We start from the raw sequence: 26,058 nt of genomic DNA on the forward strand, positions 1-26,058 counted from the left end.
ATTAACTGATACTTTACACACAAAAAATGGCACACTAGTGGTGCTAGTATTTTCAAAAAAGCACAAAAAGTGCAACGTGCTAATAAAGAATGGAGAGTAATTTATAGATGAGTTTGGTATGAATACTTTAATTCAGAGAAATAAATTAATATTAGTAAATGACAAAGTCTCTGAAGAACTTAAGCTTCACACTGAGTTCATTTTAGTGGCAAACTTTCTGCCTATCTGATCAGAGAATGACAGAGATTTGGGGGGACAGCTTTAATTGCATTGAAATCTGCACATTCTCATAAGATTTTGTCTTTTAGTGGCTCTTAGATAAAGCTATTGTTTGAGTCAAGGAGGGTGTTGAAAGAAATTATCAGCAAATATTTGGTTTCTGCAAATGATAGGGAAAATGACATTGATTTGCATACGTACGTGGACATCAGGTCCCCAGACTGTCATCTTGAAAATCTGGTATGATTTGCATTTGTGATTTAACAGGGGAGGACACCACTTAAGGTCTTTGAAGCATGTATGTGCACAGAAGTGTAATTGTTTTAGCTGCACTGTTGTTCTATGGCTCTAGTGAAAGTAATTTAACTTCTTTGTACGCTCAACTTCAAATTTCATAGCCCCTAACTGCACTTAAAAATTCATTTTTTGAAAATCTAACCGAGACTTTTGTAAAGAAGAGCCTCTCCACAGTCATGTTCAGCGACCTAAGGGATTCAGATGATCTCAGTAGCAGAATCTAGATTGTACTTTGCTTCATTAACCACATTTTGAAAATCACCAGCCTGCTTTGCCAGGAATTAAGTTACATGATTTAAAATTAACATAAGAGTTTAGCATAATTGAAGTGGGACTGTGATATCTGACTTATGGGATTATAAGAGATAAAGGCATAATTTGAAGCATAAAAGATAACCTCTATTTTTAAAAGTAAAATTTAAAAGGTCAAAGTGGGAGGCTGCATTGTAACTTTGTTTATATTTTGTAAGAATCCTGGGCAAAAACAAAAGCTGAATGTCATCCACCATAACTAGCATAAAATCTCATCTCCACAACTGTGCACAGATGTTTGTTTTACTCAGAAAATTATATATAATGTATGCAGAAGAGGAATGAAAATACACTCCACAACATTCAGAGTGATTATATCTACACTAGAGATCAGCTGTGGCATGCAGAGCCTCTTTTAAGGGCCTTCATTACAGTAAATGCTTTTTAGTTATGAACATTTCTTCATTTGAAGATCTCTAAGCACTTCTCTAATGCAGGTCAGTTGTCAGAGCAAGTAAAATGTGCTGTAAAGGCATTACAGGGAGCCTGTGGGAGGGCTGGCGTGGCAGGAGAGTGCTCCCTTGGCTCTCGTGTCTCTTCCAAGCACCAGACAGCCATGCATCCCTCCTGAAATTAAAATTTGGTTTTTGGAACCTAATGCTCTACATCTGCCTTTCTTCTAAAATGAAACAGTATTGCTAAAAACAAATTTTTTAATAACAAAATTTTTCAAGAATAAACAAATTTAAAATAATTAAACTTCAGAGGTGTGCATTCCCAAATTTTGATATATACATCAACATAAGACAGCTTATTTTTTCCAGGTAGGATTTGGCTTGCAAAGCTCAGACATAGCTATTGTGCCCATCTCTTCTAAAACTGCAGCTAGACTGTTGCATGCTGAAGTCAGAGGTGTGCAGCCACAGTGCAATCAAACACAGCACATACTCTGGAAATTTCCTCTGGTGGAAGTCCCCCAAAAGGCCAAATTTATTGGAGCTACTCCTGCCTCAGGCTGTGCTATCTTGGTGATGTGTCATTGGAGATCACTGTTTTAATTTTAAATGTAGTTTAAATTTAACTGAAAATTGCAATGTGACACTCTGGGTAAGTCTGAGAGGAAAATATTTTTCTAGAGCTTTGTATTGTATATGTAGGTTACGTATAAACATCTTTGTTGTATGTGCCTTAAGGCTAACAATCCATCAGAAAAGTCTTTTCAACTGTAATGCTAATACCAGTTTATCAACTTTATAACTCCTGTGATGCCTTCAAAACTATATTAATTTGGTCTTGGAACATAAAGTCTGAAATCTGACCATAAAGCATTATATTTCATTAAAAATATGGATGCACCTGTCCTGAGTCAACCAATTAATGTACAGTTCAGAGGGCAGGGCAGGCACACACTACTGAGAGATGGAACTCTCTGATTTAGTAAAAACATCTGTTTATATCCCCAGACACCTGGGATTGCTTTTCCTTCAGAAATGTGTAAAAGTAGGTGGATTCAAGAAACAGTCATATTATTTAGCTTAATGAGAATGTCTTAGATTGTTTGGTTATCATAGAAATACCTGTTTTATGGGAGAACACTTGTGCTTTTGGCAATGTAGCTAATTCAAGAGAGCTCCACGTGCCTCTTCAATGTTAGATGTAGCTCTGCTTGTGGCTGGAGTGATGGACTTTGACTTAAGAGATCTGGGATCTTCATCCAGGTTCTGTAATTTCATGCACTTGTTGGAGAAACATGAAATGCTCTCTGTGTTGGTGTCCCCACTGGTAAAGTGGTCTCCTGTAAATGGAAGGAAATTATACCATGTGTCTTCTTCTGAAAACATCTAAAGAGCAGTGATTAGAAATTACGTATTAGTAAGGAATTTAACTCATAGGATGTTCATTACATTTCCTTATGCTTTACTTCCAAGGGCTTGGAGGCAGCTGGGGACTTCCCAGCTTTGCTCCAGCCGAGAAACACATCATTCAGCTCTGTTCTGAGCAGTTGGCAGCCTTAAGAATGCAAGCTCTGTCTCAAAACACTGTGCATCTGTCAAGCCTATCCAGGCACTGCCTCAGCATAAAACCAGTGCCAGGATGTCTGACCAGGGGAAAGTGTCCCTCTGGCTCCTTTGGGAGAGCAGACAGGGTGAGAATCTTGCTGTCTCAATTTATTCAGAGTCCGAATGGAAGAGAAGCTGTTTTAATTTAGTGTAAAAAAGTACTGTAGTATTTATTTTACTGCAGTAGCTGTAAATGAAGTGATGCTCAACTAGAGAGTTCTGCAGAAGCAGAGGATCCCATCCAGGTATGCAAACTCCTGCCTTGTCCTACACACCAGAGCTGCATGACCCAGGGCCATGTTCCCCCAGCCCTTTCTGTGATCCTGCCACCCGTTGTGACAGGCTCCAGTTTACCTGGCATGCAAGAACATCTCAGGATTATCTCACACTAACATAGCCACTATTTCTGTGACCCTGTGGAGGCTACAAATAACATGGGGGTGGCATTGAGACAGACTATGCTGCTTTCTTCCTTTTGTTTTCAAAAACTAACGTGATTAACAACCGTGAGAGAGGGGGAAAGAGTCCTTACAAAAGGAAAAGGAAAATCTCAAGGCCATGACCATAACTTTTTTTTTAAATATGTGTAATTGTCACTTCCTTTTCTCTGTCTCTTCACACAGAATTTCCCTCCCTCTCTAATTATGTCAGCATAAATGGGTGAGACCGATTGCCGGGTTGCTCTCAGCTGACGAGTGTAAGCCACCTCCAGTCCAGCACATCTCTGTTATCATGGCACTGAGGCTGCACTAATAAGCCTGCCTGAGAGTATGGTGCTGTCAGCCACCATCTGTGCACACGTATCTTGACTTTGTTGTGCAGAAATTCCTTCTATCTCAGGGTTCGGGGTTTTTTCTCTCAAATTCCTTGCAGAAAACACATTTTCCACAAAAGCTCACAGTACTGTTCATCTCCCAAGGTTTGTACATTTTGAGTGGCCTGTATAATTTGCATTCAAGAAACAGCATTCTGAGATATAAGGTGTAGGAGCAAAGCAGGTTTATCAGGACATTTCAGCATACAGAGAGGTAAATCAATACTCAGTGGTTTGTAAATACATGTCAGTAGGATATTAAATGCTGAAGGCTTAATTTTCTCAGGGTAGTTACTTGGATGTAAAATCTGGATGTCTGCAGAGTAGGACCTGCATATTAAATTACCTCATTTTTGACAAAAGCAAACACACACAGAGACAGATTTTCAAGTTCTAGGAATGATAATAAGTTACCATTCATCTGAGGAAAAAAATGTGCTTTTCAGTGTGTTTTTTCAGAAAGCTGAGTTCAACTATATCATTCCCCCCTACAAGCTTGCATAAATGCAATATAAATGCATGCACAGGTTTTATAAATGCATGTGCACACAATATTTGTATGTCAGTCTTATAACACCTAGACAAAGGTTTTGCAACAATGGTAGTGGGAGTTACATAGTTGAAGTCCTGCATTTGACTTCAAACACCTTAAATGTGCATGAAAATACATGCACATAAACAATCTGTTAGCATGCTGCAGAACCACAACATTAATCCAAGCAAACCTAAATTACTTGCAAGGACTGCAGGTTTGCCTCTTGCACAGCCTTTCTTTTTGTTCTTTAGCTTGCTTGGGGAAGGATGCTGCCAGGTCTGTGGGTCTGCAGTTTGCCAGCTGCATCTGCTTCTGGTCACGGGTGCAGATGTGAGTTTTGGGAGGAGGTTTCCTGGTGGGACACTTGGTAGGAGGGGAAGGAGGCAGGGGTTTACAGCATCTGTCTTCTTTCAAGGAAGTTATGGTGTTACGCCCATAGTACACTGCAAGCCATAGACACAAGCAGTCACCTTTGCTATGACTTCTGCTATTCTCTTAAAAAAGAAAAAAAAAAAAAGGGAAACAGAAAAGGGACAGAGGAAAAAACCTCTAATGAGAAGGGGAAATGTTAATTGTGGCTGGAGGTGACAATGAACAATAATAAATTGCAGCTTTGCTGTTGTATCTCTGATCAAAGTACTCTCAGGCTGCAGCAGAGCAAAAGCTCAGCTCCAAGGGAGGATGATGTTTCTCCAAATCCTCGTGATCCCTGCAGGTCCTCCTGAAGAGCAGAGAAAACACAAACACTGAACCAAAGTTAGATAAAATTTTTCTCTGTCTCAGACTTGCTGCCAACAAGGCTCCTGTTTCTCCCTGTATCTTTTTGTCTGTTTCCAGCCTAGTGGCTACAGTGGGGCCAAGACAGTGCACTGCCCGTGAGTACAGAAACTCCCCTAATGGAACACTCTTACCAAACAGAATCTGGCCCACAATTTATTTGCTGCCTTGCTTTATTTAAAAGTGATGATAAGACTGAAAGTTTCAGCTTAAGCTGATATATGTTAGGCTACTCAACCTGCAAGTTAGCAGGCAAAACTTTTTAGGTGGGCTGAGCCATTGCTGCTGCCAGGCACATCTCTGGGAATAGCAAAGGCCACCTCTGAAAAGCAGGATGGCCCTCAGGGATACTCCTAAGTGCTGCTGAAGAACCCAGCTCTTAGTAAGCCATGCTTAATAGACTTTAGTATAAAAATATACCCCTAAACTTATAATTGGAAGCAGCAGAAGCTACTTTGCCAAAACCATACCTTTCTTAGCAAGTCACAGAGAAAAAGAGGGAATAATTTGGTACATTTTCAGAGATTCTTTTTAGAATTTTCAATTTTACTTTCTGTGCCACCCCTGGCCCCCAAGCATCAAGACATTTCTTTAATTTACCAAAGGAAAAGAAGCTCTACCTACTGACACATTTATAGTTAAAATCTGCTCTCTGTGCTGCCTTGGTTGCAGAAACAGGCACAGGCTGAATGAGAGAAGCTGAGAACTTGTTATGTAAAATCTACAGCAAGTGAGCTTTTCTAGTGCTATTATGCCTTGACCCCTTATTTTGGCACAGTAACAAAACCACTGAGACTGGACAGTTATAGGGTTTCACAGGCTTTTTTTTTTTTTTTTCCTTTTCTCTTTTTGGCCTCATAACAAAACCCAAATGAATCAATGGTGTGCCCAAACTTCTGAAATAGTCTAGGACTTTCAGTATCTTCTACACACAAAGAAACAGTGGGGAAAGATTTGTCTTTTATTTATTCATTACTTAATCAGGGCAGACTACTGTCTAAAAATATCTTGCTCAGGATCATGATAGAAATCTCTCACACATTTTTCCAATTGCTTGGGCTACACTGTGATCCCTACTGTTTTACATTTGCATTGTATTCTCTGTGTGGCTTAAAATTTTCCATTTTTCCCAATAAATTACACTTGCCTGTAACTCAGGTGATCATTTTCCACTCCGAGACTTGATTTTTCTTCTGTCCAGCACAATCACTCGAGTAAAAAGTAAAAGTGATTTAAAAACTAAATTACTAAATGAATCAAACTGGACGGAAGGGAAGGGAAGGGAAGGGAAGGGAAGGGAAGGGAAGGGAAGGAATAGCTTTTTTGGCTACAGATTACAGGGACTTTATATTCATTTTATACCTCTTCATGGTTTCGGATACTTGGAAGTATCTACAATTTCTCAGGTAGAGAAAGAACAATTCTTTGAGGCAATGCCCATGGAATCAGGATGACCTTTTAAGAATGAGTTATGAATTTCTGACATTGCACAGCAAAAATTGCAGTGTGATACTGCGTGGAAATGCCCCCCTGTGCCTTTTGTACTAAACAGGTTTGGAAGTCAAAAGTAATTTTTGAAGAGACAATTCTGCAAATTCCACTCTGCAACGCTGAGGCCCAGGCTGGGTGGTTTTCCATGCCCTCCCACACCCCAAGAACCAGCCAGGTCACAGTGGGAGCACCGGGGATCAGGGTGCCGGTGAGGCGTGTAGCTGAAAAGAATCCCTTTCACTGGTGTGTTGGTTCTGCCTGCTGCGTGTGAGACAAACGTGCTCATGTCAAATGTGCAGGGTGACACTGAAAATCAGATAGAAATTGGACATGTTAAGCTTTTACAAAAGGGGCTACATTAAACCATAAACCCCTCAGAAATCTTCCTTTCTCTGCGTGCATTCTTAGAAAGTTACATCTATTTTTAACAGGGTTCAGATTATTTTGACCTGGAGAGGTGTCCTAGAATCACAGAATGATTTGGGTTGGAAGAGGGTCTTGAAAATCTTCTAGTTCCAACTCCCTGCTTTGGAGTCCCCACCAGCATTGTCTCCTTCACAGACACTAAATCAGTACAATACCTGTCTACACAAAAATAGTTTTCTCCATAAAACTCATTAAATCTACTTCAAACACCAACTTATAGCAAGGCTATCTATCTAAAATGTGAATGCAAGAAAAGACATGACTGGCGAATTTAAAGAGGTAAGCCATGAAGAATAGTATCAAACTAGTTACTCCATATTAAGTCTGCTAATAAGTAAAAAAATATTTTTATCACCAAAGTCTTCTGCAATAAATGTATTTTTGTGCTAATTTTAGTTAAGGGATTAATCGCTCCATTTGCCATTTCTGTTTGAAATCTTTCTCCTAGTCCAGTAAAAATGCAGCACCTGTATCACTAGCTTGATGTGTTGGAGTTTTTCCAAGCTGTAAACACAAAAATCTGTCAGAAATAAAGTTACTGTTCTATAAAGCATTTTGAGAAAAACATGCTATCAGGTTTTCTTTAGAAGCTTATGGACAAAAGAACTTGTAAATATTCATAGTCAGACCTTCCTTTTTGGTTTAGTTCAATGAAAGATGCACCACTGCATGGGAAAAGGATCAACATCTTCACATCTGTGCCCTGAGGTTTTAGCTTTTAGAAGGTATTAGTGTTGAGAGGGAAGATAACCCCTGTAAAATACATAGTATTAAGACAACAGTTACTGTAGTAATCTACGAAGATAACCTGGATGATCTGCAGCAAAATTATCTTTCTTGGAATGTGCTGCATAAGCCCATTCATGGCATAGATTTCCATTAGATATATAAATCCTATGAATATGAAGCTATATAGGTATAATACATCTTTTCATTATATTGTACACAAAAAAAAAAAAACTTGAACAAAGAACAAATTCCTAGCACACAGCAACATGTCAAATACATATCACTGAGGCTCAGCCTTGCCCAAGAAAAAGAAGAAATAAAATGAAACACAATTTAATCTTTAAAATCCCATCATGGTTGACAGAGGTAGTTGAACAGAGCAGTGTGTTTCAGTGTTTCTAGAGCCTTTGCTGCTATACTGAATTATATTTGCTTCCAGCATTTACCACTGTTCGTTAGCCACAGAACAGCAAACAGGTTCAGACCTAGCTGAGAGATCTCTGAAAGTACTTAATATACTAATCATGTTGGGGGATCTGAAGGGATCACTGTGAGGCCTCGTGTGCTTTAGGGTTTTCCTCAGCAGGTAAGTCTGGAAGTAAATACAGAATCACTGCCAGTACAAAATGACTTAAATCAGTAGATTGAGAAAAGGAAGGCCAAACACAGCAGTCTGGACTGTGCTCTAGTGTGATGCCTGTCAGACAGAATGTCTGCAAAATTGCATGCCTCAGAGTGAAACAAGACTTATGTACAGAATGGGGGCTATATCCCCAGAAGGTCTCAGGAGTTACTATGGAAGAGCAAGAAAGAAGGCTTCCTCAATGCAATACTGTGGCAAGAATGACTAATTCAATTCCCAGGTGTGCTAAAAGAAATGCCTTCACTTCAGAATATGCCTTCTGGGAGACCAATATTAAATATGCATTTTAAAAAGCACGTTGAAAAAGTGGCAAAGGCACAAACAAGACCTGGGAAAAAAAAGTTACTGAATCTTCTTTAGAGGGAGAGACTGAGAGTTCAGTCTGCTAAGCCTATCAAAAGGATGATGAAGAGTTGAATTGCTCACATTATATAAGTATCCTCATGGGGAGACAGTAGAAGTATAAGAGGCTTTTTAATCTGCAGATAACAGCAGAATAAAAAGCAGCATATGGCAGATGAATTCATACAAATTCAGTTTAGACACAAAGACCATTTTTGGCGATGAAAATTATTAGTCTTGGGAATAAGCTACCAAGGGAATGGGTGAATTTTCTTTCCCATGAGTTTTCAAATCTAAGCCTGGATGTCTTTCCAAAATATATTTAACCAAATGTAAGTTACTGAACTCATTGAATGTGTCTTGAGGTAAAGTGAAATGGTCTACAATACAAAAAGTTAAACAGAACATATTATGTTACCTAGTTATCTAGTCTTACCATGTTATCTAGTCTTGAACTCCACAATTCTTTGACTGAGCTTCATTCCTGTAGGAACCTGAGGTGGTGGTGAGGGAAGAAGCTGAGCATTTCGAGCTGAGGAGCTTAGAAACAGCAGAAGGACTGTAAGTAACAGCAACACAGACTGGTCAGGAAGGCATGCCTGGATGTTAAAGAGTGTATAACAGTGGTGTTTACCAAGCACTGCATTTTCTGTGCTGATAAAATCTGTGAGTGCTTAACTGAATTTCAATGTCTCACCTCGCAGTTAGATAAATCTCTTTATCCACTGGCTAAGGATACACAGACCACCAGTATGATGGTTTTCCCTCCTGGCACATTCAGAGCTGACTTCAGTCTTGCTCTGTGCTGCTGCTGCATGACACTGCCACCTCCATAAGAGACCTTACTTCTCTATTTCCAGTTGGCCTGGGGCCGTTCCCCTAACTTTCCTGTGCCCCCATGAGTGCCCAGGGCAGCTTCCCTGCACCTTCTCTCCAGTTCATCAAATCCTGACAGGCTGTGACACTGATGCATCTTTTCACAACTGACACTGCTGCAATTTGTGGCAAGGGGAGAGAAAAATATTTTTGTTGATGTTGTTGTTTTGTTGTTTGGGTTGTTTCTTTTCCTTCAAACAAAGGGTCTGTCCATGCCATGTTCAGATTAAACTATTTCTAAAGGTGAAAAACCTCCAGGTGGTTCCTGTGCTACCTGGTTCTTAATTTTGCTTTTCCAACAGTAATTAAAGCCTATTGAGGAGGGGGAGAGGGCAAAGAAAAAACACTCAATCCAAATTGTCTTTTGAGGGAGGTAATAGTGCAGGGCTAAGGAAGCTCAGCAGTCATTTAAGTGCACAGCTTCTTGTAAATCCTCTCTGAAAAGCCTGAATGAATCCCTCAAATGAATGGCCATTTTGTCCCTTTTAGTTCTCCTTCTCTAGCACAGAACTCAATGTGCAGCTTGTGGACAGACAGATTCCACAATAAATAGAGAAGGAGAGTAAAACTAAACCTACTGGAGCTTGGCCAGCAGCAATGTCAAATCTCTTGACTGATTTCCCAGGGAATTCTTGCTCTAAATGTCAGGAGAACATAGCCCTGCAGCCAAACCTGGACCAGACTGATACCAAGGCGTGACAAAATGAATGACCTAAGTAACAAGATTACACCGCAGGAAAATTAAAACTTCAGAAATGTGCAAAGATCACATTTCAGTAAGTGGTGTTTTATGTATGATCCTTTTAGTAGACAAAGCTTAACCCAAACTTATAAAACATAAATTGGTGAGGGGAGGGGGATTTATTAGTGGCAACAGAATGAAACTTTTCATCACTCAGGAAAAAAAAAGCCTGAGAGTTTCTGCAAATGGCTTCTGAAAAGGCTCACAGCCCACTCTTAAACGCACTTGTCGACAGGAGCCAAGGAAGGCCAAAGGAATTTGGTCTCCTAGGAGTCTGCACCACTTTGAAAACAGCAACTAAGTCCTCCATCACTAGGGCACTTGTACAAATCCTCTTGGAGTCTGTCCTGCCAGTGACAGCAAGTGTCCCTTTTGCTGTGGTTACCTGCAGCCACTTATGCCCATGGAACTGGCAGGAGCCTAAACAGCTTTGGGATTTCTGATCCTCCATCAGCTGTAGTTGAAATTGGCTGGTGGGTTCAAGATCTGCTGAAAAGGGCAGGAACACCCAGAACAAAGAGAGGGGAAGAGAGAGAAAGAGAGAGAAAGAGAAAGCACAGGCATGTAAACTTCCTTGCTTTTGGAAACTAAAAGCTTGAAGTGATGCTGAGAGGAGTTAAGCAAGCTCAAGAGCTTAACAATATAAGGAAGGATAGAGTCCAGATCCAGTAGGTATAGGTGGAAAAGGACTAAGACACTGAGAGAACAGACAGTGTTTCTGAATTGTGCTCTTTTGTTATGTTTTGGTCTTTCTATAAATCTGTTTCAATCTCAGCTGACAAACCCCACAGTCTGATAGAGCTGCCCAGGATGGGTATTTATGAGTTTTGCCACAGCAATGAAGGGACTCTTCCCACACTGCTATTCAGTGAGATGACAGACTAGTGCTGGGAGTTTTTCTGCCCCTCTCCCTCATATTGTTTTAGCTGGAATTAGCTGTTTGCACATTCCTCCCTGACTTTGGCAGTGTGCCCTCTCCTCCATAACTGACCAAACTGAAATCCCAGATCCAGCACGCTTCAACAGTCTGGGAAGTTCTTGTTCAGAATGGGGATGTCTTATGTGTTGCAGCATCTTCCCACCATGGCTTAAGTTCCTACAGAGATCTTTAATTCATGATGCCCTAGAAATTACTGTAGAAACTCAGACTTAATGTTCAGTGAAGGAGAAGCAGAAGCACAGCAAGATTCCTCTGCACATTTCCCCCCACCCTGACATGGATTAAGTTTTAACACCATCTTTAAATTTTTCATAATATTCTTTTGTAAGTTATTTCCTTAACTATGTTGAGCACAGTAGCAGGAGTATTTCACTGTTGGATAGAAGTCCAAAACAAGTTAACCCAGATTTCATAAAGGTTACAACATATAAGAAAAAAAAAATAGTAAAACTATGAACAAACAAACAAAAAAAAAGAACGTATGTAATCCCAACTCCCAACACTGACAAATTTACCCCTGGATAAACTGAGGCAGCTTTCCTCTGATTTTCAGTGCCATCTCAAGGGATGTCTTCCTTGCCTTCTGTGGTTTCAACAGAACATAGTCTGTTTGTTTGATCAGAGCTGGCACAGTGTGCTTCGCTCCAGGTTTGTGCCCGAAGCATTGCCTTTCTCTGTTTTATGTGGCCACAACCTTTGTCTAATCCTGCAGAAGATCTTTCACAATAAGAATGGTAGCAGTGACAGAAGCTATTAATGTTCTGGCTTCTCCGTGCGGCAGTGATCTGCTCTGCAGATCAAAAAGAGCAGATATACGCTATCTGCCAGAAAAGGAAAAGCAATTACTGGATTTGCTAAGTGAATTTTGTTTGTGAGCAAACAGACATGCCAGAGGAGCAGAGTCCAAAAGGTGCCAAAGAACAAGTGAGTTTTTTTTCTGAAATCACTGTAGCAGATTGTGAAGGACTTAGATTGAAAACCCAAAGACATCAAATGAACAAGGTGCCAAAGAACGAGTTTTTTTTCTGAAATCACTGTAGCAGGTTGTGAAGGGCTTAGATTGAAAACCCAAAGACATCAAATGAAAGAGCAGAGACATGGAATGATGACTGTACACAACCACCCCCCACCCATCCCTTTACTACACTCAAGACATACACAAATAAAGTGAAGTTTGAAAACAAAAAAAAAGCAAGCATCAAGCTTGCAGCTTCTCTTTTGCCATCAAATTGTGAGTGTCTGTTGGCATCCTTTACGACATGGCTTTAGAGGAGGAACAGGCAAATTGAGAGAAATACCTACATTTGTACATTATGATATCCTGTATTTGCCATAAACTGTGATTGGTAGGCATTTAACATATGGATATGACTTTTTTATTGCTGTATTTACAAATTTGTCTCGGGCATCCTTAATTGATAGTGTTATACATTATACTCACTTTTCACTGTTGTAAATTATTGTCTATAATGTCCTAGCAGAAGCTCAGGGAGGACTTTCTGTCTGTGGTTTCCTGGAGTAGTTCTTCAGATCTGGCACTGTTTACTCATGGTTAGAAGGATTATCTGGTACAATGTGTCTTGTACAGGCTGGCTGGTCATGCCAAACTTTGATTTTGCACTGTTGATGCATGAATGCAATGCTTTACCTGTAGTTTAAACTCATTTTACAGTTGAACATGTTACTTAGAATGTATTCAATATAACTTATGCACATACTCTTCTACAGCATGCAAAGGTCTAAATCAGATTTTCTATAGTTTGTTCCATTTTCAACCATGTCTTCTTCAAGTGACAGTTGAATTCTCTAATGAAATAGCTGTGCCTGGGGCCTTAGGCAACTTTGTGTTTTTTCTTATTACATGAAGGGCTGTTTTTCATTGAACGGTTTTCATGCTGTAGAAGCACTGAGTAATGACCATGTGAATTTCCTCAACAGACAGCATCACAGTTTAATTTAAACACTACTTTACAGTGGCCTCCATTTGGCATTTCATACTAGTCAAAACTTCATTCAATTTAGCCACTTCAACAAACAAAACGTAATATAAGAATTATATGAAGCTATTAGAAGGCAACCAAAGGAGGGCTACAAGGAGGGTGAAGGACCTAGAGGGGAAGCCATATGCAGAGTGGCTGGGGTCACTTGGCTTTTTCAGCCAGAAGAAGAGGAGACTGAGGGGAGACCTCATCACAGTCTAGAGGCTGAAAGGCAGATAGTGATTGCTTCCCTACGGTGACCAGTGATAGGACCCGAGGGAACAGCATGAAGGTGTGTCGGAACATGTTTAGGTTGCACACTACAAAAAGATTCTTCACCAAGAGGGTGGTTTGGCAGTGGAACAGGCTCACCAGGGAAGTGGTCACAGCACCAGAGCTCAGGAGGTGTTTGGTCAATGCTCTCGGGCACATGGTGTGATTCTTGGGGCTGTCTTTTGCAGAGCCAGGAGTTGGACTCGATCCTAGTGGGTCCCTTCCAACTCAGGATATTCTATGATTTTGTAACCAGTAGAGTTCTGGTAAGGTACTTATAGGCATTTTAGATGGATAAAACTCCCTGGCTGCTGAGCTACTAGGGCTATTTTCCCTTCAACACAGTGCGTGGCAGACAAGAAACTGAGCATCGTTTGAGTCCTCCCCATAGCCGGGCGGCCCCGCGCCGCAGGAGCACGGCGCTCTCTCCTCTCCTTGCCCCGCTGCCTGGCCCTGCAGAGGCACATGACCGCAGCCGACCCGCAGCCGGTGCTGCGGCGCCCGTTCCTCGAGAGCCGCCCGCCCGCCCCCGCCGCTCACCCGCGCCCGCCGGGGAGGCATGAGCGACGGAGCGGCCGCTCCGCGCCGCGGGTGAGTGCGCGGCCCTGCGCGGGGGACGGAGGGGAGGCAGGAGACAGGCAGGACACAGGCAGGAGACAGGCAGGGGACAGGCAGGAGACAGGCAGGCGGGCGGGGACGGCCCCCCCAAACCAAAGATGAGTTTACGGGAGAGCTTGGGCGCGGGGGGTGCGCGGCCGCGGGACGGGACTGCCCGGCCCCGGCTGGAGCGCGCAGCCAGGTGCGGTGCCTTTCTCCTCCTGCTGTTGCCTTTCTCCTCCTGCGTTTTGCCCCGAGGGATGGCAGCCAGGCAGCGGCTCCCCGAAGGCACTATCGCAGCCTGTCGGTCGCGCTGGAGTTTTAACATCAGAGGTGCGAAGGGTGCAGAGAGAAGCAAACTCACAATCTCTTTCCACTTGTTAGAACTCCCTTGTCCACTTGGGGTCCTGCAATAGAGTCGTGTGTGGAGAAAGCCCAGGTACCGCACAGTGAAAAAGTTGCGGTACTGGGCTCCTAAGACTCCCCACCTCCTGTGGATGTCCATGCCAGTCGCTCATCTAACAGCTTTTTGGGAAATGAGGCGAAATGATTACAAGCAAGCCCTGCGACCGTGCACTGGTTTTGCAACAGTGGCGTGTCGCCCTCCTCCCTCAGAGTTGGCCGGCAGGTGCCCGATGTCCATTTGAGCTCCAGCCGGCGGTGCAAGCTCAGGTCGGGCAGCGTGCGAGTTTGCTGCGGGGATGCCGCTGTAAATAGCCACTGCACGCACAGAACTTTCGTGTGACAGCAGTGTCGTGTGGAGAAAGCCACAAGCCTGCATCCTGGGATGTGTGCTCTGCTCCTTGAAATTATATTTGTTAGAAAACGAAGAATTTTTAAAATACTGTTTGACTTTCGTAGGAAAACCTTTGTTATGATTTACATTGTTATGGTTTTGAAGCCATAATCATGCCTGAAGCCCTGCTGGCAACGTGATCTGCAAAACCCACCTTGCATCCTATCAGACACAATTTACTGTGTAATCTTGTAACCCAGACCAGAGAATTTGCAGTGTGCCCACCTGTGAAATTAATGTGTGACCATCACATTAAAGTGGTTTTCTGTTATATTTTGGATTTATCTAAAGAAAATGTGAACAACAACTACTCAAAAAAAAAAAATTGTTTTGCTACTTTGATGGCAAATCTTAGCTGCTGAGAGGTCCCATTTCAGTTTCAGATCTGTCACAGCCATCACTCTGTCTCATCGCCAGCCTTTAAATTTAACTGAACAAATAGTGGATGTTCGAGATGTTTTTGATTTCTAAGTTGCTGATTGCCTTTGAATTTAAGTGAAAGCATGGGCTCAGGGCTCAAACACAGTATTAAGCTGTTAACATTTATAGGGGGTCTTGCTGTAGGGAGGAAAGGTGTGCAGTTTAGGAGAAAAATTTGGCCCTCACACCTGAGCATTTTGCTTGGTGTGCTGAGCATAGAAAAACAGACTGCTTAGAAGAAAAAAAGGTATGGATTAAAAATAGATGTTTAGATCATTAACTGTAAATATGGCTGACAAACTGCTATGTAGCATGACATTCCAGAAAAACAAAAACTTAGGTTGATGAGCCAGCTTTTGTGTTTGAAGCATATGGCTTGCATGCAGCATTTATGCATTTTTAGGGCTGCATGTTGTATTGACTGAATTGACTGCATGTGCTCTCAGCTGGAGAAACAATGTGAGATCTGTCCTTCATAAGTGGTAGCCTCCTTCTAGTCAGGCCCACCAGCAGTCCAGTAGAAGGTGTGATCTTTCACATGCACATGCACATGCACATGCACACTCATTCTTAAGGTGATTTTCCAAGATGTTCCACAACTAGTGAGAAGCCAACTGCGTGATCTTAATGCCAAATACAAACACCTTTTTCTGTCCATTTTCTGGGATGAAGTTGTGTAATTCATTTGCTGATCTCACTGTTTCTGAGTATAGAAAGAGAGGCACATTTGAACAAAGACATAAGGAGTCACCATGCTCCATAAACCTACATTCCCTCCATAGTGCCCTTGGTGGCCGGAAATTTTTCAAAACTCTTGAATATAACACCAGGGAAATCCAGGTTCCATCCCAGCTGAGCTGAGGGATAAAAGAGTAGCTGAGTGCTGCTTCCCTTGTCTGTGCACCCAGGTCCCAGGTTTCTTTTCGATGGTCTTCACAATGTGTGTCATCCCTATGTTCACCTAGAACATGCCCAGGGAACTGGAAAAATGAGCTTTTCTCGTATGGATATAGCACCTATATCTTGCTCAGGTCACTAAGAGAAATTATTAGTAAGGAAGCCGTAAGGGAATCAGAGGTAAGCCTTTAAGTTTCAGTGTGAATCTCGGCATAGAGTTCAAAGGTAAGAACAAATACCTGTGAGCTTCAGCCTTGAGGGAGACAATGATTTTGGGTTCATTTTGTACAAAAAGTCTAGTCTGGATGGTTGGTCATTAACTGACTGTTAATATGAGATCTTACAAAAACATCTTTCCATTTATCTTGAGTTTGACTTAAAATCAGAAGATTTGGGGTATTACTTTATTCTATTTTGGGGTTCTGCCTTTACTTCTCCAGAAGAACAAGTCTCATTCAAGTGTCTCAGATCCCTTCATAAGCACTTTACAAGGGCCATTTTTAGGAGAGAATATAATTGTTTTCATGTGAGAGTCTAGAGAAATAAGATAAAGCTCAAAAGGCCTATCCAAAATACAGAGTAAATTAGCATAGGAAATGAGTCAGGGAAACAACTTATTTGCTGCAGTCACAGCATTAAATTGCTTTTCCCTTACTCACTGGAACTGTTAAGAAATTCATGGGCCATTCCTCTTGCAATGACTTGAAAAGGGCAGACATGCCTTATATGCTTCTTTCTGATGTAACTGGTATTAAATATGCATTCTAGCTCAGTTACCATAGATAACTGAGCATAAATTCATCTATCTTCCACTTGAAATTCTGTTCCCAAATGTAGCAGCTAAATATTCTTTCTTTGTTTTCTGCTTTTTGGATGGGTCGGATGTTTCTTGCTTTTGTTTTTAGAGAAGAATCTTTGCAGCATTCCTTAGAAACTAATTAAAATGCTTCCCTTTTGGCTTATTCTGCTAATTTATTAATACCACAAATAACTTTTCTTTGGTGACCCACTTTCATAGGTATCTGAAAATCTAGCAAAATTGTAACTCATCAGGAAGGCGATGTAGACTAACAAATAGCATCTCCAGACAGGAAGAAAAGCCAAGATACTTCTTTCTTTGCCATGCAGAGTTCTACACACCACACATGCAGAAAATATTGTTCTATTCCCCAGCTCAATTGGCGCCGTTAGCCCAAAAGAAAGCACTTTATTGATTACATGATTGATTTAAAAGTCAGAATGTAGGATTGCGTCTGTTCTCCTGCCTGAATTCAATCTCCACCCACTGTCCACGGTGAAGAAACTGCTCTTTGCATAAATATAAATAGAAGTACTGGTCTGTATGAGTGTTCAAGCAAATAAACTTTCTCTTCTAGCTCCAAGGGCAACTCCCCAACTCTACGCTGTCATCAAAACCAATAGGCTTTGACTAAGATACCGCTTTTTATTGAATTATCTTACCTGCTTTGTGAAAATAACAGATTTGCGTAGAAAAAGAGATTTAAAGAACATGATGATCAACAGGCCACTGGAAGTGGTGGAGCTATACAGCCTCTTAAATCAGAGGCCAGCTAGCATAGAAGAGTACACTTAATTTCATGGTCATTTCAAAATACACAGATGTTGCTTTTTAGTAGCTGAAACTATACAGAGTTATCACAAAGAGTGATTAATTACCCTGTGTCCTGCAGACACTCCAACACTGGGTATGTGTTAAGGGCAGTCTGCTCTAAGAGTCTGGTCTGTGGTTGTCCCAGCCCAAGGATACTCAGTGTTGCCACCTTCTCTCCAAACTCTGCTGAAGAGCAACCCCCAACAGGAGAGTGTAAGGTTTATTTGGTGACTTCTGATGAAGATTTGCTTTCCTTTTCAGTAAGTGTGGACGTCTGTGTAAGTGTGAGAGAATTATGGTGGCGTTTAAAGGAGTCTGGACTCAGCCCTTCTGGAAAGCTGTTTCGGCAGAATTTTTGGCCATGCTCATTTTTGTCCTCCTCAGCCTCGGCTCCACGATCAACTGGGGTGGAGCAGAGAATCCGCTGCCTGTGGACATGGTCCTTATATCCCTCTGCTTTGGACTCAGCATTGCCACCATGGTGCAGTGCTTTGGACACATCAGCGGAGGCCACATCAACCCTGCTGTGACCGTGGCCATGGTCTGCACGAGGAAGATCAGCCTTGCCAAGTCCGTCTTCTACATTCTTGCCCAGTGCCTGGGAGCCATCGTGGGCGCGGGCATCCTCTACCTCGTCACACCGCCCAGCGTGGTGGGAGGCCTGGGAGTCACTGCGGTAATCACCACTTCTCCTCTGCCTCTTCAGCTAGGCTAGCTCAGACCCTGAGAAAATAGAATCAGTGTCACACACAATGAGGAGAGCTCAGGTACAGATTTTAACAGCTTGCTGGTTTATTTACAGCATCCAGCTCCTTAGGATGGGTTTGTGCAGTGTAATAGTTGTAGCTGATCTTTTTATAGAAACTCTCCTTCCTAGAACTTCCCCAAATCTGATGACAGCAGGTGATGTTAATTTACATACAAAATTTAAATAATATATGCGTGAAATGCCATTTTTATATGGTCTGGGGAGGGGGGAAATTAATTCCATGCTATTATGATGGGGATTGAAAAAACATCAATTTAAAATGACATACTTTTGAAATAGATTGTGACTTAGATTTCAGCTTTGTTCTAAACTAATAAGGAATGCCATCAGTTAGCCCTGTTGCAGGACTTATTAAAAATGCACTTGAGCCGCACACTGCTTAATTTTTAATTGAAATTTAAATTAATTAAGTCAGGGCTAATTAATGAATTTATAATTGAATAGTAAATTACAGTGCTCCCAAGAAAAAAAAATGGTGAAAGGGAAGTGCAGCATTTGCAAATCCCTGTGTAAAAATAAACTATACTTCTGCAGCCTAACTTTGAAGTTTCAGTTGAATGTTACTGTTAAGCATTCTGTTCTGAGTCCAGTACTGATTTTCCATGTTTCTCAAAATCAAAAATCATTTTAAAGTAAAAAAAAAAAAAAAAAAAAAGGGAGAAGAGTGAAGAGGGGGGAATCTGTACCTTTAAAAGTTTGTCGTTGTATTTCACTTTGTACTACTTAGAAATACCATTCATAGAAATACAATTTGTGCATGTAATGGCTTTCTGATTTACAAAATCACTTTTTCTTCACTTCTGGTGTTTCTTTGCCTTCTTCCAGGTACACAGAGATCTTTCTGCTGGGCATGGACTCCTGGTGGAATTGATAATTACATTCCAGCTGGTTTTTACTATTTTTGCTAGCTGTGATTCAAAACGAAGTGATGTCACTGGTTCAGTAGCTTTAGCAATTGGATTTTCTGTTGCAATTGGACATTTATTTGCTGTAAGTTAATGGTTTTTCTTTTAAAAAATAGATCCCTTTACCCTTTATGACTACTGCAGAAGTAAATGGAAACTTTTGTGACCTTTAGAGCAATTACAGCTATATAGCTGCTGTATTCTTTATGGATCTATACCAAAGCCCTTTGGAGTCTCAGTAGTGTCCCTTTGGGTAGGGTGTAGCACCAGAACTTTTCTCGCTGTTCACATGATGACTTTTTTTAACTTTGTGATAAGACTCAGGAGAGTGATGGTATCTGTTGTAAAGAGGAAGAGCTGCACAAAACCAGGGTGTCCCATAGAAATCTAATCACTACCTTCCTTTAACCTAGACTTTAATAACAGGCAACATTTTCTCTCTGCTTTAGATCAATTACACCGGTGCCAGCATGAACCCAGCTCGATCATTTGGACCTGCTGTCATTATGGGCAGATGGGAAAACCAATGGGTAACTCTCCTTTCACACTTCCTTCACCATAGCGACAAACAGTGGTCAGGATTTTTCATACATCATTTGCTTTCAGTTCTGTCTCGCTGTGCATCCCATAGGGACCATCCCCAAGGAAGACAGGCACTGACCTGCCCCAAGCTTAGGCATCATCATGCTCCTCACCTAGCATGCAGCATGTTGGAATAGCATCTTACTATTCAGGCGCCATTTTGTGGAGGTAGTAGCTGAGGTAGAAAAGAAATCCAACGAAAAGTTCAAAACAAAAACAAACAAACAAAAAGCAACCCCAGGAGACTGAAAGAATTGAACTGCTGGAAAGAAAAATCCTCCAAGGCAGATTGCAAACCCCGCTGGTCCTGCTGGTGAGGAGCTCTGGAAGTAATTCTGTCAGCTTCACATTTCACCTGGTTCTGCAGCAAACTGGGGCAGATGTATAAAATGAGAACAGGGACCCTCTGTGATCTGGTTCCTGGGGGAGAACCTGCCTCGGCAAATGCCTGCAGTGAGAGACGAAGAGGTTGCAGTCTGGTATTTGCAGACCAGGCCAGATGTTACCTGCTTCAGTTTGAAAGTGTCAGCTTAGCCAGGAGCAGTTGCGCAGGAAACAATGTTATAAGCAGGCTGTGAATGATGCAGTAAATTTCTGTAGCATCCAGCAATCCAATTTACAAAAAACATTTCATATTTTATAAGGGAGAGATGGATCACAGCTCAGCTTCACCCAATTATAGAGAGGGAAATCACTTTTAGAGACACTTTCAGTGCTGACTGGAAGATCTGCATATTACAGTGCATATAAGGATTTTCTTGATTTTTAAAGTATGAAGCCCACATTGCTCCCACTGCAGCTAAGAATAGAAATAGCATTGTCTTCAGGCCCTAAGGCTTCAATTCTGCAAACACGATACCATGTGTAACTTTGTTCCCAAGAGTTATCCTATTGAGGCAGATTTACCCAGTTATCAGTGAATGGCTTGTTCATATGAAAAACTGCTGTAGTTTTTCACAAGATTAATTATCCATACTCTGAGGAAGCCTGTAATTTATAACTAAAGCTATAAACAATAAACAAATGCACCATGGAGGAACTTGCAGGAGAAGCTTAGTTGCTGTCCTGGCCACTTGGAAAGACAGCCTTTTCTCCTCCTCCAGAGCAGTGACATTGGCATACCATTGACAGGAGCCTGTGGGCTTTGGCACCTACTAATGTTACTGCACTGCTTCTTGCCATGATGAAATAGATAGGCACCTATGAAGTTGTGTTATGTCCATTGTATTTGCTTATTTAAATTAGATTGTCAGGCTGCCTGTTGTGGTTGACTGGCTGTTGTATTCTGTAGGATTAAATGCCAAATTTGAACTATTTTGGAAACATGAGTCTGAAATACTAAAGCAGAACTCTGTGTGTACACTAGGAAGGGCCTTTGTGAGTACACTAGGAAGGGCTTTTTTTCCTTGAAAGTTCATTGTCATCTTGGGTCAAAATTCAGGAAGAAAATCACTTTTCTACATCAATGTTTTCTTTGTGTGTCTTCTTGCAAAGTGTCCGTGTTTGTGGTCTACAGCTGGCAGTGAGCAATGAAAAGTTTAGAAGAGGCCTCCTGTAAAGAGATAGGTCAATAAAACTTGACAAAATTGTTTCACTTCAAAGAAGTGTGCCTGCTTGTCAGCCTTCTTATCACTGTTAATTTAAAAGCTTAATGCCTGGGATTTTTTTCACACCTCTTCTTTTGCAGGTGTACTGGGTGGGACCAATAATCGGAGCCGTCCTTGCTGGTGCTCTGTACGAGTATGTCTATTGCCCAGACGTTGAACTCAAGCGCCGCTTCAAAGACGTCTTTGGAAAAGCTACCCAGCCCTCCAAGGGCAAGTACATCGAGGTGGACGACAACAGGAGCCACGTAGAGACCGATGACCTGATCCTGAAGCCTGGCATAGTTCATGTGATTGATATCGACAGGGGTGAGGACAAGAAGGGAAGAGATCCATCCAGCGAGGTGTTGTCTTCCGTATGACTAGCAAGAAGCACTGAAAGCAGAGAGCAGCCTGCTAGCACGTCCACAGATATCCTTCCACCCATTAAAGAAACAGATCTCCTCTAGACTGAGCACCTTCCACTTCTTGAAAGGTATGGTGTGGGCATGTGTATGGAGTAGTGTCACCAAACTATACACCTGCTCAGCTGGAAGATTAGGACTTTGCTATAATTAGGATTCCCCATCTATTATTCCAAATTTAGACTTATTCCTAGTATTTTCCTTTTCTTCTTTCTGGAGCAACCCCAAAGTCAAAAAAAAGAGATGAAAGCATTCTCCTTTAATAAAGCAGTCAATAATGAGATAAAGATAGAGATGTGTAACATCCAGATTGACAGTTAAGACATACCAGGAAATGCCTATAGACATGAAGACCTACTTATCAGATTGTTCTTCTGACACTTAATTGGCTGTTGTCAGCACTGATTATAACATCTTACCCATTAAGCCTTCTCTGCGAGGTTCAGAGACAGCACCAGCACTATTTAAGAGTTTTATCCACAGTCAAACAAAGGAGTATTGTTTCCACTCATGTACATCACTATTGCCTTGCAGACTACCTCTGAAAAAAATGATACTTTAACATGCTTTTAAGAAAAAAATTCTATCAACCCATCAAATTTCACTCATGTGATTCACTGTATAAATACATTACCTTCATCCCCAAGAGTAAATATGCTGAAATGGAATGTTGAAGTGTAGGGTAATAAGGCTGCAAAGCAGTTGATTGTATTTCATGTTCCCTCTTGTCATTGTCTATCTGGTGAAACATTCTCCTGGGGTTTGACTATTGACCATTCAGTGTTAGCAGACTCTCAAGGTCATGCAAAGAATATAAAGGCTTTCCTGTTACTTAATAACTTAAATAAGAGATATCAGAAGAAAAGAAGGCATATCTGTTTTCAGTGCACTTGTTTGAATACACATTTCTGTGCTAATTTATGTAAACTAAAGGTTTAAATTACTTACTTATTTTCTTACAAGATGGTTGGAGATAGTGGTTTTTTTAATTTATTAGTAATGTTAGAGGGGTTTTAACTTTTAACTGTATTGAGACACTGATTGGGAAATATTTTTTTATAACAGATGATAAAAATATGACTGCTTCTGGCTTTTTGTTGTAGCTGATGCCTAACTATTTGAACAGGTTCCCTGCTTGTTCCAGTGTTCATATAGTCATAAACTACACCTCTGGCAAAGGTTTCTTTATCTGTTGTTAGAAAAAGGTTCAAGTGCTTGCAGGGTGTTTTAGGGGCAAAAGGACATGAAATATGTTTGGTAAACAGTCTTTCCCCTATAGAGGTTTTTGCCAGACAAAATCACCCCAGAAGAACATTTCTGTAAAGCTGTTACTGACTTACTGCTTTTGTTTCTGATCAGTGGCTTTGAGTTTTACAATATGCAGCTGCAGAGCAGTCAGGAGCATGGTATTATTACCGTAATTATATAGTTTTTATTTTTAAATTGAAAACCTATCCCTGCTTATTTAGCAATAAGAGAAGGAAAAAAGTATTAGTCCTGACTGTGGGCTGTATTAGTCTCATCTGTTCTTTGACATACTCTACATGCAATCTTTATTACAGGGAATTAGATGTTTCTAATGAGATAATAAACCACTACAACCCTCAAATCAGTGCACTATGATCCAAGGGCAATTCTAGTATCCCAGCTTGCAGCCTTGTATAGTCCCAGCATGTCCTTTTATAAATTCCACATTTTTCTTGTCTTAATCCCTGTTAGTGTGGTGCAAATTCCCTGCACTGAGCATGAGATTCATGACTCCTTCATGCATTTGCAGTTGAGCTTGGCTGGGGACCTGCAATGGAGAATGTCAAATTGCAGATAAGAGCTCCTTCCCACAGCAAGGACTAAGTCTCCCAAGGGAAGGGCAGCACAGGTGTGGTGTTAGACCTCTGCTCAGATGGATAAATATCATGATAAATAGATTCAATTAGAAAGATCAAAACTTGTTGGGGATTTGTCTAGACAGTTTGTTGGGCTTTTTTTTTAACATAGTTCCAGTCTGTATTTGTTAAAGGGACATTTTGGTTAAGCCTTTTGCATGGCTTAAAAAGGAAAAGAGTAATACACATAAAATTGGTTGATTTTTAAGCAAAGGTTTGCATTTTTTGTACTTAAAGACACTCCTTAATTTGTGAATTTTGCATGGTACTGTGTTATTTAAATAAGAAGCTGTGATTTGCTTTATGCTTAAGGGTCCTTTACACAAATGGCTTGATGTGTGTTTTCCTGACCCAGCCTGATTCTACTGCTGAGGTGAGCATAACGTGAGCATAGCACCAGCCACCTCTGCTAGGAGGATCCTTTTCCTGAAACACTCTGTATTAATGAACTGTGGCAAACACTCAGAACCAGCAGAGCTCCGTATTGAGGATAAGATCCTGATGCTTCTGAAAAGATCAGGGAAAAGAAGGGATGCTAAAATAGAGGCCAGCAGGCAGTAAAGGTTGATGCCATGCTTTTAGACATTAGCAGGTAAGGAATGTGTGGTAGGTCTGCTCCTGATCCCACAGATTAAAACTTGTGGAGGAGTTTGTCATTGACTACAGTGGAAATGATCCTTTTTTGGGGCATGATGACTTCTCTCACACACTTCACTGTGTTTTTTCTAAAATCCAAGGCTTTCAGCAATATGCTTAATTTTGGAAGAAGATGCATTCAACTTGAGGTTTATGACCCACCCTAAAGTAAATCCTTAGCAGTGGCTGTAATCACAGGTGGCTCTGCCCCACCACATTCGTATAAGGGAACATGACTCTTCAGCATCTATGAGGACTCAGTTTAGCACAGGGATATGTGCTCCTCTGAGCTGTCTTGCAGTGGTATCGTCACTGTACAATAGTCATGCTTGGTTAAATAATAGACTAGCATGACCTTTTTGTGGATCCAAGATACTTTTGCTTTAGTATTTTTTTAAACATGTCCTTTGATACTGTTTGAGTGAGATTTGTGTTCTAAAGCTCTTCAGCTCTCTACTCCACTCATAACATACTTGATGTCCTCTTAAAACATTTCTTGGTTTTGATGGGAAATGTTTTTGTTTATGATTGTGGATGAAAATCACAGGAAGGCTGGCAGGTCTGTCATCATTTTGGGGCCCGAAAAATAGAATAAGTCTCACTCCTCCATGATAGCACAATTGTTTTCAATGCTATATTTGCACTTTAACAAGCACCTTCATAATACTAAATCACTGGGTTTCAGAAAAGAAAGCATGGAAGCCAAGGGTGGCTCCATTGAAGCACACAAATACTTTTTAGGTTGTGTGTGCTCCGAAGAGTTAATCACCCAAATTCTAGCTATTCTCAGGAAAAAAAAATAATAAGAAGAAACCCTGCAGCATTCAAGTTGTTATGATAACCCTTCTGTTGAAGTGTTCCACTTTCAGTGGAAGTAGGAGTGAGATTCATCTCATGCCATGTTTAGGTTTGTCACATGTATTTTGCATATCAGCTTTTCAAAATGTGCTTTATTTCTGGTTATTAGTAATTACCACAGTATATGATTAGAAACCTAGATGGCCATCTACCTTTCTAGTGCCTGATGGCAGAGCAGCTGCCACTGTGCTCTGAAACATCTTATCTGCTGGCTGTGTAACACATTCAGGATATTATACACCATCCAATATTTTTAATCTTATTAAAATGTATGAGAATTTACATTGTGAGTCTTTGTTTTCAAGGTGAGAGGTGGAAACACCGTGCACAATTTTTTGTATCTCAGTTCAGCCTGTGTGTATCTGAGTTTCTCAAGGACTTTCTGAATAGATAATATGTAAATATAGACTGAAGTGTTTGCTACCCACTTATATGATCTAAGTCATCCTGCTGCAGTCTGAAATTTAGGACAAATGAGGTAAAGCAAACTGTGTATATGGCTTTTTCCACAAGACTGCTTATTGTTTAAGTGCTTAGTCACCATGATATCAGAACTAATGTAATGGAACTTAAAAATTCCATATGTAATATTTGGAATAATCTACTGAAAAATTCACTATAAAATAATATATGATTATCTGTTTCCCACATGTATTCTACTATATCTCACACTACTGTTGCAAATAAACATGTGTTCAAA

General features: G+C 40.9%; 2 protein-coding genes across 7 annotated transcripts; one reads left to right on the top strand and one right to left on the bottom strand.

Annotated features, from left to right (window-relative positions):
• Window positions 1-121: 121 nt before the first annotated feature.
• On the bottom strand, window positions 122-14,654 carry LOC120512117. 6 transcript variants are annotated; one of them, XR_005629938.1, is made up of 6 exons: window positions 14,481-14,654; window positions 13,936-14,399; window positions 9,022-9,144; window positions 4,377-4,671; window positions 2,346-2,563; window positions 122-1,395 (listed from the first exon to the last, which is right to left on the bottom strand). XR_005629938.1 is itself a non-coding variant. In XM_039730070.1 (3 exons), the coding sequence occupies exons 1-2, from the start codon at window positions 14,495-14,497 to the stop codon at window positions 9,026-9,028; spliced, it is 681 nt and encodes a 226-aa protein (XP_039586004.1). In that variant the 5' UTR covers window positions 14,498-14,654; the 3' UTR covers window positions 6,417-7,624; window positions 9,022-9,025. The 6 variants fall into 6 exon arrangements, 1 of the variants encoding a protein (XP_039586004.1); XR_005629940.1 differs by lacking the exons at window positions 13,936-14,399; window positions 14,481-14,654 and adding exons at window positions 12,585-12,803; window positions 13,495-13,718; XR_005629937.1 differs by having other exon boundaries at window positions 13,936-14,654.
• On the top strand, window positions 13,902-26,058 carry AQP4 (aquaporin 4). The gene is made up of 5 exons (XM_039730069.1): window positions 13,902-13,986; window positions 17,979-18,393; window positions 19,312-19,476; window positions 19,841-19,921; window positions 21,661-26,058. Exons 1-5 carry the CDS (start codon window positions 13,955-13,957, stop codon window positions 21,937-21,939), a joined length of 972 nt encoding a protein of 323 aa, XP_039586003.1. The 5' UTR covers window positions 13,902-13,954; the 3' UTR covers window positions 21,940-26,058.

The sequence above is a fragment of the Passer montanus genome, unplaced genomic scaffold, assembly GCF_014805655.1.
Source record: "Passer montanus isolate IOZ18808 unplaced genomic scaffold, ASM1480565v1 scaffold70, whole genome shotgun sequence".
Lineage (NCBI taxonomy): Eukaryota > Metazoa > Chordata > Aves > Passeriformes > Passeridae > Passer > Passer montanus.

What these genes read in the sequence shown, in the direction of transcription:
- LOC120512117 (XM_039730070.1), bottom strand. Translation starts at nt 14,497, where the DNA reads ATGGACATCCACAGGAGGTGGGGAGTCTTAGGAGCCCAGTACCGCAAC. An exon ending in TGCCTCCCCGGCGGGCGCGG is followed by an intron (nt 9,145 to 13,935) that starts GTGAGCGGCGGG and finishes TGTTACTTACAG; the next exon opens with TCCTTCTGCTGTTTCTAAGC.
- AQP4 (XM_039730069.1), top strand. Translation starts at nt 13,955, where the DNA reads ATGAGCGACGGAGCGGCCGCTCCGCGCCGCGG. An exon ending in GAGGCCTGGGAGTCACTGCG is followed by an intron (nt 18,394 to 19,311) that starts GTAATCACCACT and finishes GCCTTCTTCCAG; the next exon opens with GTACACAGAGATCTTTCTGC. An exon ending in GCAGATGGGAAAACCAATGG is followed by an intron (nt 19,922 to 21,660) that starts GTAACTCTCCTT and finishes CTTCTTTTGCAG; the next exon opens with GTGTACTGGGTGGGACCAAT.